Here is a 15,545-nt window from a genome sequence, read left to right on the forward strand (position 1 = left end):
TGCATTATAGATTCTTCTTTCAAGTACATTGCAATGTTAAACTCATAGAACAACAATCATATTCCAGAATGCAAGATACCTTCTTTGAAGGTGCTCCTGTGGATGGCACATCAATTACAGAAGAAGAGTTCGTGTAGTTTTGTAAATACGATCCATCTCCAGGGCTTGGGGTTTCTAGTGGCAAAATTCCAAAGCTGAGAATAAAATGAAGAGGAAGGGTCAATGTCTGAATGTTAGACCATGAGAGCTGGCCTGATTCTGCAGTTAAAAAAGAGATCCAGATGATCAACTTTATTTCAGCACTACTTCATTGATTTATGTTAACCCTCTAATATCTTAGTATCCTCATCTATAGAAGAGACTTTAATAGAAAATATTCCTGAAATCAAAAGATACAGAACTTTCTTTGCCTGCCTGCATAATAACTAAGACACAGACCATCCAAGTGTTAATGGCTTGTAACATTTTAAATGCTGTTTAAATAAGATGGCACACAGGACAGAGCACATATTTACATGCTCTCTAGGAGAGAGCTATTCTTCAAGGAATGCTCTTAAAGAGTTTATTTCAGAGCAGAAACATACTCCTTTAAAGACTTTTCCAGTGTGAAGACCGTGATAAGCAATATACTGAATCACGAGTTCCTCTCTTCTAATCAAAAATACCAACTGCTTGTATAAAAAACAGAAGAGATGAACACTAGGACCAAGAGCAGTTACTGAAGTTATTTAGCTTTTGCACCTGCAGCATTATTTATAATACACTATCAACATGCCTGTTCAAGTATGCTTTGCAGCACCAGACATCTTTCCTGTTTCAAATCACAAACATTATCAACAGCACAGCTGTAGACAGAAAGTGTCTATCTTGAGAACTTACCTTGGAGTTAGTGGGCTCAAAGCCGCAGGTCCTCCCAGTAAACTCCGCCCAGTTTTTGGTTTATTTTGAGCCTGTTTAGACAATATGGCAGTTCCTGACCCAAGAGGGACAGCATCTGGTGAAATTACAGCTGAGTCAATGTAAGACATAGAAGAATCTGTGTTCAAGGAGGAGTATTTTGAATTGGAGGATTCTAGATTGATTCTGTTCAACTCCTGAAAAATGGAAGGCACCTGTTAGATATTCACACAGTGTAGTTTCTAATTAGCATTTTTTCAGTTAAGCTGGAAAGACTGCTTTAAATACAATGATTTTAGCACAACTCACAATTGTGTCTTGCGGCGTTTCCATAAGGACAGTCTCAGGCTGTCTATGGGATATATTGTGATTAGATACCAATGTTGTGCAAGTGTTAGGCAGACAGCTGCTGAAGTTCTGTAAAGATGTTAATTTAAATGTTTGGTCAGGGTCTGGTTTTTCACCTGTAAGATTGGAAGGAGATTTTTAAAAGAGTTATTCCTGAGTCTGTATGCTGAATATTCAGCCTGAAACAAGGAGGACAGGGGACAAAGTATTTCAGAAGGGTTGTGTTCTTATTTCATTGATTTAAAACCCCTTACATTAAGGCAGAAGAGTTCTTCCAGTACAAAACCCTGGACAATCAGTTTTATTAAAAAATAGATTTGCTTTTTTAAGTTATTCTCAGAAGCATAGTTTCTAAAGGTCTACTAACTGTAGGTTAGAAAACTTACAGTATTGTTAAATCCAAGAATGTGTAAGTTGTAAAAATGGAAGAAAACAAGACAAAAGCTCCAAACACTGCCAAAGCATTTTAAATGCCTTATTGCTCACAAAAGCACTCCCAAAGAATTCTGCTGGCATTTTCCTTACTAGTTCTGGACTAGGAGTAAAATAAACCTTGCCACATGGCAATGGCAAGTCAGAAAGCTTGACATAACCAGAAACGTAGAAAACATCTTCACTAGTAAAACAGTTCTGCAGACTTACCTATTTCACATAGCGATTCAAAAGGGGACCAGAGGAAAGGATTTAAACTAAGGCTCTTTTGGTAACATTCTGATCCTTTGGCAAGCCGGTCTGTCTTGCTGCAAAAAGAATGTAACAGTTTCCCTATAAACTTAAGAATAGCACTTTTGTTCGAGATAGCTTTCCAGAAGAGGAGTTGAAAAACAAAAACGTGTTGAGAGTCAAAGCAACAGTCCTCATTTTTCAAGCCACAGAGCAATACTGAGTTCTTTTGAAGTTATTTGACATATTTAGACACAGATGAAAGTTCCTTAGACACAGTCCTCAAAGTTACATAAGCACTAGTATAGCTTGAGAATTTTCATTTTAGAAAGATGCTATTCTTCGCAACAGCTTTTTTCTTTTTTGCAAACAGCAACCTGATTGCTAGCCTTCCAGCCATTTTAAATACGTATGGATAATATTTTTCCATCTAAATTAGGGGCTAAACTGAACACTTAAGTATCTGGCTACAAAGATAGCTTCTTCTGATATAAATTTTTTTGAGAACAGGTATACTAGGGAAGAATCCAAGAACCCCACTATTCCTATTCAATTTGTTCACATTTACTGAAACCTTTCTTGTATCTAGGCAAAAGCAAACCACTTAAATTTGTTAAGCTATTCTGACTGGCGATCCTCAAAACTTTCATTTGAAGGTTATAGCTATACATCTGTAAAACAGATATAGAAAAATCAAAATGGCAACACTGAGAAACAGGCCTTGAGAGTTTCTCTGAGGTAAGAAAACAGAACAAACCCAAAGATATTAAAAAAAACCCGACTCTTGGATTGCATGCTTAACCTGGAAAAGAGGAATTTGTGTTTTCAGTCAGTCAGAAGCTCTGGGTGAAAGACAAACCATTCTTGTATTCCCAGGTTAGACGGTTTCCACAACTATCTACCTGCATCTATCATACTACATATGGCCATATAACCCAGAAACAAGGGTACCCTGTGGTGACTAAAAATGTACCTGACTGAAGTTGGGCTTGGTCAAATAAAAAAAAACCAAACAAACAACCAAGCTTTATTAGACAAAATAAAAAAGCAACATTACCAGTAGACATGTCCCAGTAAGGAGAGTGTAAAGCATGCAGAGTCACCAAACTCCATAACAATGTCATCATGGCTTTTCTGTTTATTCAACACTCCACCAGATAAGATCTGCTCTCCTTCTGCAAGCCTTTTTAAAAAACAAGAGGTTTAAAGGGGTTACAAGGCTCACAGTATTGGTAGTCCAGTGTTTTCACCCTGCTGCAAACAAAAACAGAAATCCACTGTCAGTGTTCACAAGTTTCAAACCACATACAAACTAGTTCCTGCAAATGAATTTTAAACAATTGATGGATTCCTCTAGCAACATGAAGGTATGCAGTACTCTGAAGCTGAACATCTCTACTGGGAGGGAAGAAAAACAAAACAAACACAAAACCCCACACCGCTCCAAAACCGAGACACATAATACAACATGACTTTTCCAGAAGTGACTAATCTTAGAATACTAAGCGAAGGACAAGAAAGTCTTCTAGACACTTCATTTTTGAAAGTACTTTAGGTAGTAACAAGCTAAGACAACACTTAGTTTGGCTTTGTTTCCCAACTAAGAAATGCAATCTATAAGGCTCCACACACTTAATTAACATCCAGTACTGGGATATGGCACAGACTTTGGGTTTTAATGCCTTGCTTTCTTGTAAGAGTGGCCCCAAAGGGGAACAAAGGCTCAGTTTGCATCTACTACACCTGCAGCAAGCAGTACCACTCACATGGAATGGACCACTCACTATTAGGCTTGAAAATTACTTTATACAACTTCTGGGGATGGGAGGCATTCTTCCGGCATTTGAGACCAACACCTGCACAAACAAATCATCTCTTCTTGCCTCCACTTGAAATTATACTTATAGGTAGATGCTTCTATCAGTATAGACCATTCCCACAAGAACATAAGGTAGATCTGTATAAATGAGCTCATATAACTGTAACAGCAAAAACAGTTAAATTTAACAAATTCTAAAGAATACGTTTAAGAAATCCCACCTATTTAACTGAAATCAGTTCAGAAGCTGATGTATTATATGCACACACCAGACTTTGTAAAAGCAAAGGAGGGAACGATCAGCTTCAAATTTATTCCACTGGGACATTCCCAAGTAGAGCATTAACATGATTTCCCTTTCAACAGGAGATGCAAAGAAACCTGAATCATAATAGCTCCAAAAGTGTTAAAAGAGTGTCAAAAGAAACAACAAGCTAAGACATCTTTGCTACTCTAAAGATGTCAAAGGACTCGCCTATTAAAGAGAGTATTGAAGACTAAGGAGCTTCCCCTGCTGCCTCTTGAGAGACCTGAATTTTGGTTACATGTTGTGAGCAGGATCACGAATCCTGCAAAACAATCACATCATACTGTGTGAAACACCAACAACATCACATTACCTGTTCTAAAGAAATTAAACTTTCTTTTTGTCATTGAAAGAGGGCCACTCAAAAAAAAACAAGCCAAAAAAGCCACAACACACAACCACAAGCTGTTTTGTAGAGAGACATTTAAGCTTCTGTAAAGAACCCCCACTGTATTTAAAGTTTTTTGAACAAAAGTTTTTGCCTTTCTTGGTGCCTCATCATCTCCATTCTGTACTTCAACCAGACATTGCCTCCTACATTTGAGCTGAAGGGTCTACATAAAAATGAAATACCCTCATCAACAAACTCTCAGGGCATTAGGGCCCGTAGCTTGAGCAATTTCATTATATACTCTTGCTGTTAGACTCCAGAAAACCAGCAAGGTACCTTGACACTACTATGTCCCTGTCAAGGTTAATTTTGATGTTGAATACAGCATTCTTGGGTGTGGATTCAAGGCATGTTTGTTGTGGGTTTTCAAAAACTGATTTCTGTCTGCCATCTTTTCTCTTACCCACCCAGTTAGCAGTAACTGGGTGAGAGGAGCAAGCCTACTGTTTGAGGGAAATGGCCTATCCATTAAATACATACCAGAAACACTTAGTGAAATAGCAAAGTATCAGAGAAACACAAAACTAAAACAAACACTTCCCAGAGTGGTCTCCTTGAGCCATCTCAGCAATCAATGTTTCCTCCCCCTACACAGCTTGACAACTCCTTTGTAAGTTATTCAATACCTTTTAGAGGTTTCTGCAGTAGGGTCCATATCTGAAAGCAAAATTAATTGAACTTATAATAAACTTTAGAGCTGAAGGACCAATGAATTACTAGTTTATGCAATATGACAGCTTTCAAAGAGAAATCCAAACAAAAAAATGCATTTGTAACCCTGGACAAAACATAAAGGATTTACTTACTTGCTGAGGTCAACACAACATTTTGCAAGCAGGTATTTACATTGTGGGGTAGTACAGCTGTGTCCCTTTAGGAGCCTGTATGCTTTATAGGCCTTTCCTGAGCGGTAGTAACATGTCGCCAGTAAAAACAGTGCTTCTTCCGAATGTACTAAAAAAATAATAATAAAAAAATCATCAGTTGGTTGCTTACCATTTTGATACAAGGAATTTGGGGGCAGGGAGTAAAAGCCAGCTAGGAACAAGATACAAGGAAACAAGTATTGATATTGGAGAAATTCATTACCGAATGAAGTGCATTTCTTTATTTGTCAGCATATAACAAGTTTCCATATGCCATCTTCTTGTATAGTCAGACCAGCTCTTAACATCTACTGTTGTAAAAGAACTTTGATCCTTCTGGCTACCCAATCTAAATAAGTGATTAGCCAGCTTGTTATTAAAATAACAGCAAGACAAGCAAAGCAGTCATTCCTAGTACAACAGAACTACTTTAACAACTCGTTGGCCACACAAAGACTTGGCTCAGTGTATTATCACACCTGCTAGTAACACTTTGCATTAGCTTAAGCAGTGCATAAACACTGGCACAACAATGGCTGTGAGGAAGTACAAGAACTTTCAGAAGGAAGATCTATTTCAGCCTAAGTAGCCTAATTAACAGTTTTAATCCTAATTTCAAGTGCTCTTTCCCTGTTTGCAATTTTCCTTCTGTTATTTTTCTAAAGCACTTGATGCTGTATCTTCACATGACTTAGTGGAGCAGATTTTCCAATTTTAATGACTATTAAAGTCAGTCAATTACCAGTGACCTCTACCCCAACATTAAGCCTTGTCCTTTTTGCTGCCTACACTCATTATTTCATTGGGAACATGGCTTAAGATTACCATTCCGATCCTTTATTTATTTTACGTTAAGAAGTAGCGATAGGTACAAGCTCTCCTACAAATCCTCTTCCCAAGCTGAGTTCTCAGCTGTTTCTAAATTTTGAATGAAGGTGTCAAACTTCAGGCAAAATTATCTCTATCTAAACAGAGAACAAGAGCAATCAAGACAGAAACATTTCTCTATGGCAGAAACTGGAGGTCTTTAGATTTGATGCCTGCTTCAACACTTCTTCCACCACAGAGATGAACTATGCACTGCACCAGGAACGTTCTATTCAAAAAGCTTGACTTGGCATCCAGATTTAAGACTGAGGTCAGACTTGCTGATTTTACTTGTGATTACAGCATAAAGGACAGAGTGCTAACCCCTGAAGTAACTTTAAAACCTTACAGCTGAAACTTTAAAATGCCAGAGAAGGCACTTTTGTGAGGCAACGGTGAGCACTGCCATGCTGTGGTGTTAATTCAAGCACTAAGCTATGATTGTGTGAAATACCTATATGACTTCATTTTAACTCCGTTTTCTGGGTTTTAAGCAAAAAGATGGAGATAACCAGATACACTCACAGATTATGTACAGCCATGGTGTCTTACCCTATTCTTCATACTTCCCCAAATGTTACACTCAAATCACCCTTAGGCAATGATGTATTTTAAATCACAGAAAGGCTGCCTATAAAGGCACGCAACCGAAATCTCCAAGTAATTAAGAAACACACATTACTTTATACTTTTCAGAACACACCACCATGCAAATGGAATTCAGCATTAAAATAAACAATTTTGATGTTTGTTCATCTACCTATATGGAACTCTTCAGAAAAATCAATACGAGCATTGTACTAAAACCTCTTTGGGCAACTTGCTCAAATCCTTTGCTACACTGAAAACTGACTATTTTAAGTTTGTGTCATCACCCAGACAGTGACAATGGAAACCGAAGACCCAAAGAGAGGACATTTTATTAGCCTTATCCTAAAAACACCACAAAATCTTTCTGAAAATTAAAGTTAAATCAATTCTTTTATCCACTAATTTAACATACTTTGAGAGTTCTGGGAAACTACCAAGCCACAGATGTCCCCACAAGAACAGCAATTGCAGGTGGAGTTAAAAGAAGTTCTTCTCAGGGTAAAATCACTACTGCCAGTACGGAGTCACTGTATTGAAGTTCAGCAGCTTCTACTCTGCAGTATAACTACTTATTTTAACCAGAAGCCACATGTTTTGTTAGCAGTTAATTGCCTGAACCAAGCGACAGCATGCATGCTGTTCTCTCTCAGCACTATTGGTCACCGAAAAAAGCTGTTTGAAGTACTCTTGCAGAGTATTATTCTGCAAAGATAGTGTCAGTATCAAGTCACATATTTTTCTCTTGGCTGCTGCAAAAAGTGGATTCTCTTTGTTTCTACATCCTTGGCAATTACCTTCAATCTAGCATCTCCCTGCATCTCACAATGTGCTGTGTTCAGGGAAGGTATGTCATCCCTAAAACACTATTTCCTTTATGCACACCTAGATTATAAGGTTTCCTAATACTCTACACAGCACTTCTCATTTAACCACCAGGTGGAAGACCCCAGATTTCATGAGTAACCTTGACATGAGGGGAAAAAAGAAGAAAAAAAAAAAGTCTTTATTTCTTTATTTATCAAACATTAGGTTTGTGCTTTCATTGTTAAGAACTGCACCGTGGGCATGTCAGGCAAAACATTGAAAGCAAAGCATTTCATTACAAAACACAGAGCACGAAACAGGTTATACAGTTTAATTCACATTATAAGCTTAAGTTGTTTAGCATGAGAAATTCTATTATGCTTATATTTTACCTTAAGGGTTGGGTTGGTTTTTTTATATTAGTGATTAGGGGACAATACCTTTCAAAATAGAGACAAAAAGCTTAACACCAGTACCAAGAAGAAAAAAGTAGAGAAGAACAAAAAGCTTATCTGAGGTCATGGAGGAAACGTTAAGGAAGAAGAGGGACTAGAACACAAGAAAGAAGCGGTCTTTGAAGGACCCAGGAAAAGTACGGATTTGTGTTACTGCTGCCTGCTCAGTATCCAAGACATCCTAAATCTGACAGCATTACAATGAAGTAACAATTAACAAGAATTCAACAGGAGATACCTATTCCAAATGTTCTGATTCTCATTGTCTCAATTTCACTATGCTATCCTCTCATCATCACAAAATTATCTCTTTCAGCTAACACACCAATCAACATAACTGAACAGCATTATTAGCAAAGACAGCTTTCAATATCAAGACAATTTGTAGAATTTGTGTACTGCATCTATCCTCAAGTGCCCTTGGAAGACATGCAATGCTTAAGGTTATTAAAAAAAACCCGCTCTCCCCCATTTGATACCATACAACAGATCACTGTAAACATTTCATTTAAACACACAACTCTGAGTTTAATTCTTTTTAAGGAGGTTTTACTGTAAAGTAACATTGCGGCTGTTACATGATTTGATTTTCCAACCTAATTGCAAGGCATTCTTCCGCTTTCCCCAAGCAGAAAGTTAAACTTCATTATCACAACAACAGGAGTCAAACAAAGCAGAACCAGAGGCTCAAAAATCCTAAATCAAAATTGAAAGAAGCATCAACTTTGTATTTGCAAAGTACATACCTTCTGCATATAATCTTTCTGCAAGGAACACTGCATCGCGGTAAGCATAGTGGTTAAGTGCTTGCCATATAGCAGCCTGTAAGACAAGAAAATAATCTAAATTTAGAGAGAAGCTTTAAAAATGCAAAACTCATTAGCCTTTACTGTCAAAAGGCAAAGTTCAATTTTGTTTTACTGGAGTCCTAAGAAGAATGGAGAAGGATAAACACACAGGCCAAGTTTTAGTTGTTTCAACTATTAGTAAAGAGATTTAAAAAAAAAAAAAAAAAAAAAACCACACACAAATTTAGCACTGAAGTCATGAACCAACCTAAGAATGTTGCTCACTAGATATCATACACAACCATCTATAAACCTCAGCCAACATGCACCGAAATAACAGTGAGTACTTCCACTTGTTACTGAGTTTTAGCCTGCTGCATAACTGAGCATGAATTATTGCAAACCACCACCGAACAATAAGACATTAAGTAAAGGCAAGAACAAAAACCACCCCTCAACGGGTTACCAGAGTATTCCATTTTGCTCTTAGCTGGGTCCAAGGAGGGGCAGGGGAGGTGGGAAAAATCTAGAGTGCCCAACCCACTTTAATGGCATTATGCATAAACCCATTTAAACTATCTCCTCTTGAGACATGCCAAACCAAAAACTAACAGGACTAGAAATCATGTCAGTGTCTAAGGCTGTCAGTATAAGACTGCTGTTGATTGTGTTAGGTATACAGCATTTTCCTTGAAGAGATATCAGCGTTCCCTTAAGAACCAAGATGAACGCAATCCACTGCTTTTGTTGCGGTGTTTTGTTTGGGTCTTTGCTCATCAGCCACCTATTTACTGCCACTAATTAGAATTGCAAGGTATCACACAAGAATGAATGCAATGCAAATGAGATGGACAAATTGATATATACAGACATATATGAAGGCAATAATCAACTTCTACATTTTGCTCATATACTCATACTTAGTCAAAACCAGCTACCTACTTAAGGGTACTATCTTTTTTCACGAACACCAAGCTCAAGAGTTTTGGACTGTCAATATTTGTGCACTCTAAAGATGGCACTAGTCCAGTGAAACACAAATCAAACATACATACAGGTGTACAAACCATGTACACCATTAAAGTAGCTGTCATAATTACTTGCACTGCTGTCACCACTAGCTGAACTATAAGCAAGAGCTGTCCAGCAAAAGAATAGGGCTGGGGTACGCAGGTTTCACAACAAACACTACTCAGGCAATTTTCTTCAGATCAGATTAAAAGCCTTCTGTTATCTGTAAAAGAGGGGTGGGATGTGAAAAATAATTCCTTTTAAGATCTAGTCAGCCTTTCCTCCCCACCTACTACAAGTGGTGGTGTGCACGCTTATCAGGGTTTGTGTTTTGAGGTTAGCAGGGTTGGTATCAGGACTGCAGTTCCTTCCCATCTGGCAGTCTTGCTCAAGTTCCAAAGCAGTTTCCCATAAACAGCCATTCTGCAGTAGTTTTGTTATTAATGATCCAAACAAGATCTGAACTTATGAACTCAAGGCACTGTGGTCTAGTATTTCTCCAATATTCATCAGCAACCGACAACAAACAGAATTAGCTTCTGATACCTATCAGGCAGTCCGAGACCAAAAGAAATCTTCCAGAGCTAAAGGAATAGTGCCCTGTAATGTTATTCCCAGTAGGAAAGGCAAGCGCCAATTTAATCTAAAAAAATTCAAACATTACATAGAGTTACATGTACCATATGCTACTCCTTCCAACACAAACTTGACAAACACAGGGTGTGAAAAATGTGCGAGTTCTCTTCACGGGAAGCCTACACAGCCTTCATGAACAGTACATACCAGAGTCTCCAATTACTATATAGAATATTATACATAAAAATCTATACAGAGGTACTATTTTCTTCTACCAGTAGGTCCCAACAATATACTTAAAAAGCCAACAGGTACTTTTAAGCTTGTGTGAAAGTATTTAAAAATTAATTCTCTCAGTTCGATTATTATAATACAGACACCTTATTATTTCTCTCTGGCTGTATTCCACACTTAGATAACTTCAGCCACAGAGTCTGCCTGAAGTGATTACTCCCTTTTACCTTGAAAAGCTCCAAGGCTGTATATTGTTCTGTGCACTGTGGACAGCACGGTAGAAAAAGTACGAGACAGAAGGAGGGTGTTAAAACTTTTCACACTATACCCAAGTTAGAGCAGCCTAAGGTCTCCTTTTTCTCTTGCTCTCAAAAGCAGCTCTTCCTTTACCAAGTCACCAGTGACATTTACATGAATCTATCCAAGTTGTGCCATCTTCAGGTTAAAAATACTGTCTTTACAGGGATGTAATTCAGCATGCTTACAAAACAAAGGTATGGGGGGGGGTGCGGGGCTGTGTGTGTGTGTGTGTGCGTGTGTGTGTGTGAAATCAATGTCATTTGACTTCTTAAACAGGAGCAAGTTGCCAGAAACAATCTTGCCAAAGGCTAAGAGGGGACACAAGTGATTTTTGGCTATATCACAGCCATATTATAAAAGTTACGCTACATACTGGCTCAAATAACAATCGCTACTGAGCAGAGTCCCAGTGAGAGCAAGAAGTCAGCTGGTAGTATCCCCGTTACATAATAATTATCATTTTGCAACCCAAAAAGTTGAAGTTGGACTCATGCCTTCAACAGACAAATGCTGAAGACTGAATCCTCGCACACACTCTCCTAAAAGAGCAGGAAAAGGAAAGGAAGGTGGCAGGGAATCAGCCATACCTATGCAGTAACAATTTTCTATTGGAATAGATGTCTGAACTACGACTGTATCTCAAACTACTGAAAACTTCTTGTGCACCTTTTAGGAAGCAAATTTTGGACGGGAACATCAATCTCTTTATAGATTAATAATTTAGTTTGTTCTAGCAGAAGTTCAATGCATCTACACAGCCTTAGCAGCACATGACGGTTGCTAAACCACACCAAAAGAGTGGTCTGAAGCAAAAAACTTTGGGGGTGTTTATCCAGTAAAAACTAATTAATCCCAAAAGACTTCAGAGCAGGACAACACACCACAACCACAAATACAATCCAAATGCAGTCTTAATTTCCTCCCTGTGGTAGTTATCGAATTTTACATGGAACCTGTCAACAGAAACCCAAAGAAGCAGCCTGGTCAAGAGCGTGCAAAGCAGTTGAGATACTTCGGTTGCAATGTCTGTTCTCAGGGCTACAAACATGGACAGCAGGGAAGCTTGAAGTGTTTCAAAGTTTTATTTAAGCACACTTGCAGACTAGATAAACCTCCAGGTCCTAGTCACTCATTTTAAATACATATTAATTTGCAAATACAAAGTGAACAGGGAATTCCAAAACTACCACACCAGCCACAGCTCTGCAGCAAAGCTTCCTCAGAGAGGAGAGCAAGAAAATAAAAGCGGATTCAGACAGGTCTATCTTCTACCCAGAAAATCCTGTGCATTGTCCAAGTGTCACTTCATATCTAAGCCAGAGAGCTCTTAAAAGGTAGGTGTTCTCTTCTGACAGTTATATAGCCTTGGAAATGATTTTCAAAGCTTTATAGCCTATTGACATACTAAACGGTTTCTATCATGATTTAAGACTTCTTCAGGGTGGGCAGAGGGGAGGAGTTTTCTGTGATAAGCTGTGCTGCATTTACTAGTTATGCAAACTCTGCCCATTAAATAGGCAGACATTGGTATCGCATGTTTTCAGCCATGACAGTAGCCTTGGAGTTCAAGCACCATTCAAGTGGGTCACAGAAGATGATCACCTTTAACAGCTGATTTCCAAGGAAAGCGTTCGTTTCCAAGATGTTTTTCAGAAATATTTGGAAGGCATCCAGCCTGTTTCTCAGCACATGGGATACAAGGCTTTATGTTTGAGCTGAAGAATTTTAAATTGACCACATCAGGAAGTACAGTAGAGGCCCGTTGTATATGTAAACTCTGGCACTTTTGTTCATCTTAAGGAATTTAAAAAGTTAGTAAAAATCTAACCAGTGAATAGGATGTCTTCTGGGACATTAATTTCATGCAATTAAAACCCAGCATTTATAAGGCAACATACACCCTGAGATACTGTTCTTTATCTGTCATGCTTTGCATATCACAACTGCAAAGATGACAGGTTTTTTTCCTGGAATGCTAAGCCCTGTAGACATCTGAAAGGTTGAGAGAACACAGACAAATAGACAGGAAAAAATCTCTGCAATGACAAAAATGAGAAGTAGTGTAAACTTTTCCAATCATATCGTTAAAAAAATAATCAGAAAAACAGAGCTACGTACATGGACTCCAGCTAAAATGGGAATTCAGAAATGCAATCAACTTCACCCAGATGCATACTGCAAAATGGAGACCACTCACTGGACGCGTTACACTAGTGAGAAAACAAGCATGAGCTGGTTTGGAAAGGTCCTGTAGTACAGCAGTCCAATCTCTACACCACTGCTCATAGCCATGGCACAAAGAGGACTACAGCTACAACAGCAGATCCAGGCAGAACTCCAACGTTGACCTCGTTTTGGATGGCGCACTGGTGGCTTGCTTACCATTAAAAGCAACAATATGACCAAGGCCACAACAAATAACAAATCCTGAACTTACCAGTGTTGCTGTAAGCAAGGAATAGCAGCAAAGCTAACAGCAGCAGAACCACTGATAAAGGAATTATTTGGCATTTGAAAGCAGGCAGAATCTAACTAGATATATTCAATGTAGCAAAGCCTCATCAAAACATCCAAGCTGATTAGAGCTTCAGAATGGAGAATGACATTAGAGAGGTCTTTACGTTTCTGAAAAAGGAAAAGAAGGCTGCACATTTCTATCAGGGAACTCTCAGAATAGCAAATATTTTCCACTTGATTAGTCTAATTAGCACAGCACCGGAAACATTAAATATTGTTTCCTGCCATTCACTCTGCAATGCATTCTTGCTTCCTTTTCTATTGTAATCCCATGTTTTCCTAGAATACCCAACTGGTGCAAAAGACCAGTCCAGCTCCAAGGGTAACAGCAATGGCGTAAGTACGACCACTGCAGAAAAGGGACTGGGTGGGCAAAAGCATTTCCAGCAGCACACTGACCCTTGCTCTCAGACTGGACGAGCAGAACAGTGGCATCAAGGATACAAACCCCTGGTCTACAAGAGTGCCACCACTGTCACCATCTTGCACAGACAGGGTCAAGCCAGCATGGTGGTCTTCCACGGTAGAAGTCTTTCTTCCCCTCCCACCTTTTCATTTAAAGGAGAGAAGAGAGCCAAAAGCAAGAATTTTCACTATGTTCATTACAGAACACAATCATGTACTGCCATGACACTTACAGGTTCCTAGCATAACTAGAAAAACCCCCACTCTGTTAAAAAGCTAAAAATAAAAAAACGGGAACATGAATAAGAAGACTCATTAATTAAGATTATAGAATAGTTGGAGTAACGGGCATAGAGGAAAGGTGGAAAGAAGAAGCAACTCTTAATTCTGTGAATCGTGCCTTTTGGATGGGAAGACCGAGAACAAGAGCAGGAAGCCCACCAGGGTAACTACAGTGAGACTAAAATATGGTAGAAAAACAAAATTTACGTTATTTTCTCTCCTAGGTCCCCCATCAGTCTGAAGGTACTAACGCCTTGGGAAGGAGGAACGTCCTTCATTTGCAGGACACGTACAGAGCCAAGCACGCCGTGAGCGTTTAAAAATGAAATAGCAGCAAATGCAGAAAGGTAAGCGAGATGAAGAGAGAGGTATCAACAGGTCTCCCAGGGGATCTACGGGGGGAGCCGAAACGGCCTTTTCTGGAAGCCGACTCAGCTGCGGTGCAGCGGGAGACCCACACCTCCTGCGGGGGAGGCCGGCTGCCCCCGGGCGGGGGCCCGAAAGGGGCAAAAGGGCGAGGGCAGCTCGTCCCAGAGGCGCAGGGGATGGAGAGGGGAGGCACGAAGGAGTGAAGAAGCCCTTAAGCCCCACGGGCTCCCAAGCCCAGAGGGCGGAGGAGAGCGGCCCGAGCGCCCTGCGGGCCGGGCCCGTTCCCACCGGCGGAGGGGGCACCCGGGGCCCGCAGCCCCACACACACCCCGGGAGCGGCCCGAGCGGAGCAGGGCCCCCCCCAACCCACCACAGGAGAAGGCCCGGCGGCGGGGAGGCCTTCCCCGGGGAGCGGGCGGTGCGGCGGGTCCGGCTCCCCCCGCCAGGCCAGGCCAGGCCAGGCCGGGCCGGGCCTTGGGGCCTGAGCGCGGCGGCGAGCCCGAGCCCGTGCCGCCCAGGGGTCGGTACCTGGACGGGTTCCTGCAGCACCGTCATCCTGCTCTCCCCGGCCTCCGCCTCCTCCTCCTCCTCCTCCTCGCCGAGCCCGGAGCGGGGCGGCCCCGGCCCCGCCTCAGTGCGTGTCCCGGCGACGGCGCGGCGCGGCCCGGCCCCTGCTCATTTAAACTCCCAGCGACCGTTACCGGGGCAGGCGGCGGGGAGGGAAGGAACGAGGCCGGCCAGCCGCCGAGTCCGCCCGAAGCTGGTGGCGGAAACACCCGAACCGTCTACCGGAAATACCCGAAGCCGCAGGCGGAAAGAGCCGAACGCCGACGGAAAACAGATGGGAAAGCCCCTCTTGTCAGCCAGGCGGAAGCGCCTCGGCTGACGGAGCCGCCCGAGCGGGGACGGAGATAGCCGAGCGGCGCGGCGGGGCTAGAGGGGAGCGGGCCCGGCGGCGGCGGCGGGGAAAGGCAGCGGCCCGCTCGGGTCTGCCGCCGCCGCCGCCTGCCCTCGGTGCCCCCGAGCACCGGTACAGAAGCCGGGGCAGCACGCTG

The 15,545-nt window shown here is 41.2% G+C and overlaps 1 protein-coding gene across 7 annotated transcripts in view; it reads right to left on the minus strand.

Annotated features, from left to right (window-relative positions):
• Nucleotides 1-15,280, minus strand: part of CDC27 (cell division cycle 27) — a 34,839-nt gene extending 19,559 nt beyond the window's left edge. For 2 of the 7 annotated variants that reach the window (XM_030021454.2, XM_030021457.2), the window contains exons 1-8: nt 15,019-15,278; nt 8,755-8,830; nt 5,232-5,379; nt 2,966-3,091; nt 1,888-1,985; nt 1,207-1,361; nt 880-1,094; nt 80-194 (exon numbers count right to left, since the gene is read on the minus strand). In XM_030021454.2, the coding sequence (XP_029877314.1) occupies nt 80-194; nt 880-1,094; nt 1,207-1,361; nt 1,888-1,985; nt 2,966-3,091; nt 5,232-5,379; nt 8,755-8,830; nt 15,019-15,045 (960 nt within the window). In that variant the 5' untranslated portion in view covers nt 15,046-15,278. Of the gene's footprint in view, nt 1-79; nt 195-879; nt 1,095-1,206; nt 1,362-1,887; nt 1,986-2,965; nt 3,092-5,231; nt 5,380-8,754; nt 8,831-15,018 lie in introns of all 7 variants that reach the window. The other 5 variants (XM_030021453.2, XM_030021456.2, XM_030021455.2 and 2 more) reach the window with 5 other exon arrangements.
• Between the last annotated feature and the right edge of the window lie 265 nt (nt 15,281-15,545).

The sequence above is a fragment of the Aquila chrysaetos genome, chromosome 8, assembly GCF_900496995.4.
Source record: "Aquila chrysaetos chrysaetos chromosome 8, bAquChr1.4, whole genome shotgun sequence".
Classification (NCBI taxonomy): domain Eukaryota; kingdom Metazoa; phylum Chordata; class Aves; order Accipitriformes; family Accipitridae; genus Aquila; species Aquila chrysaetos.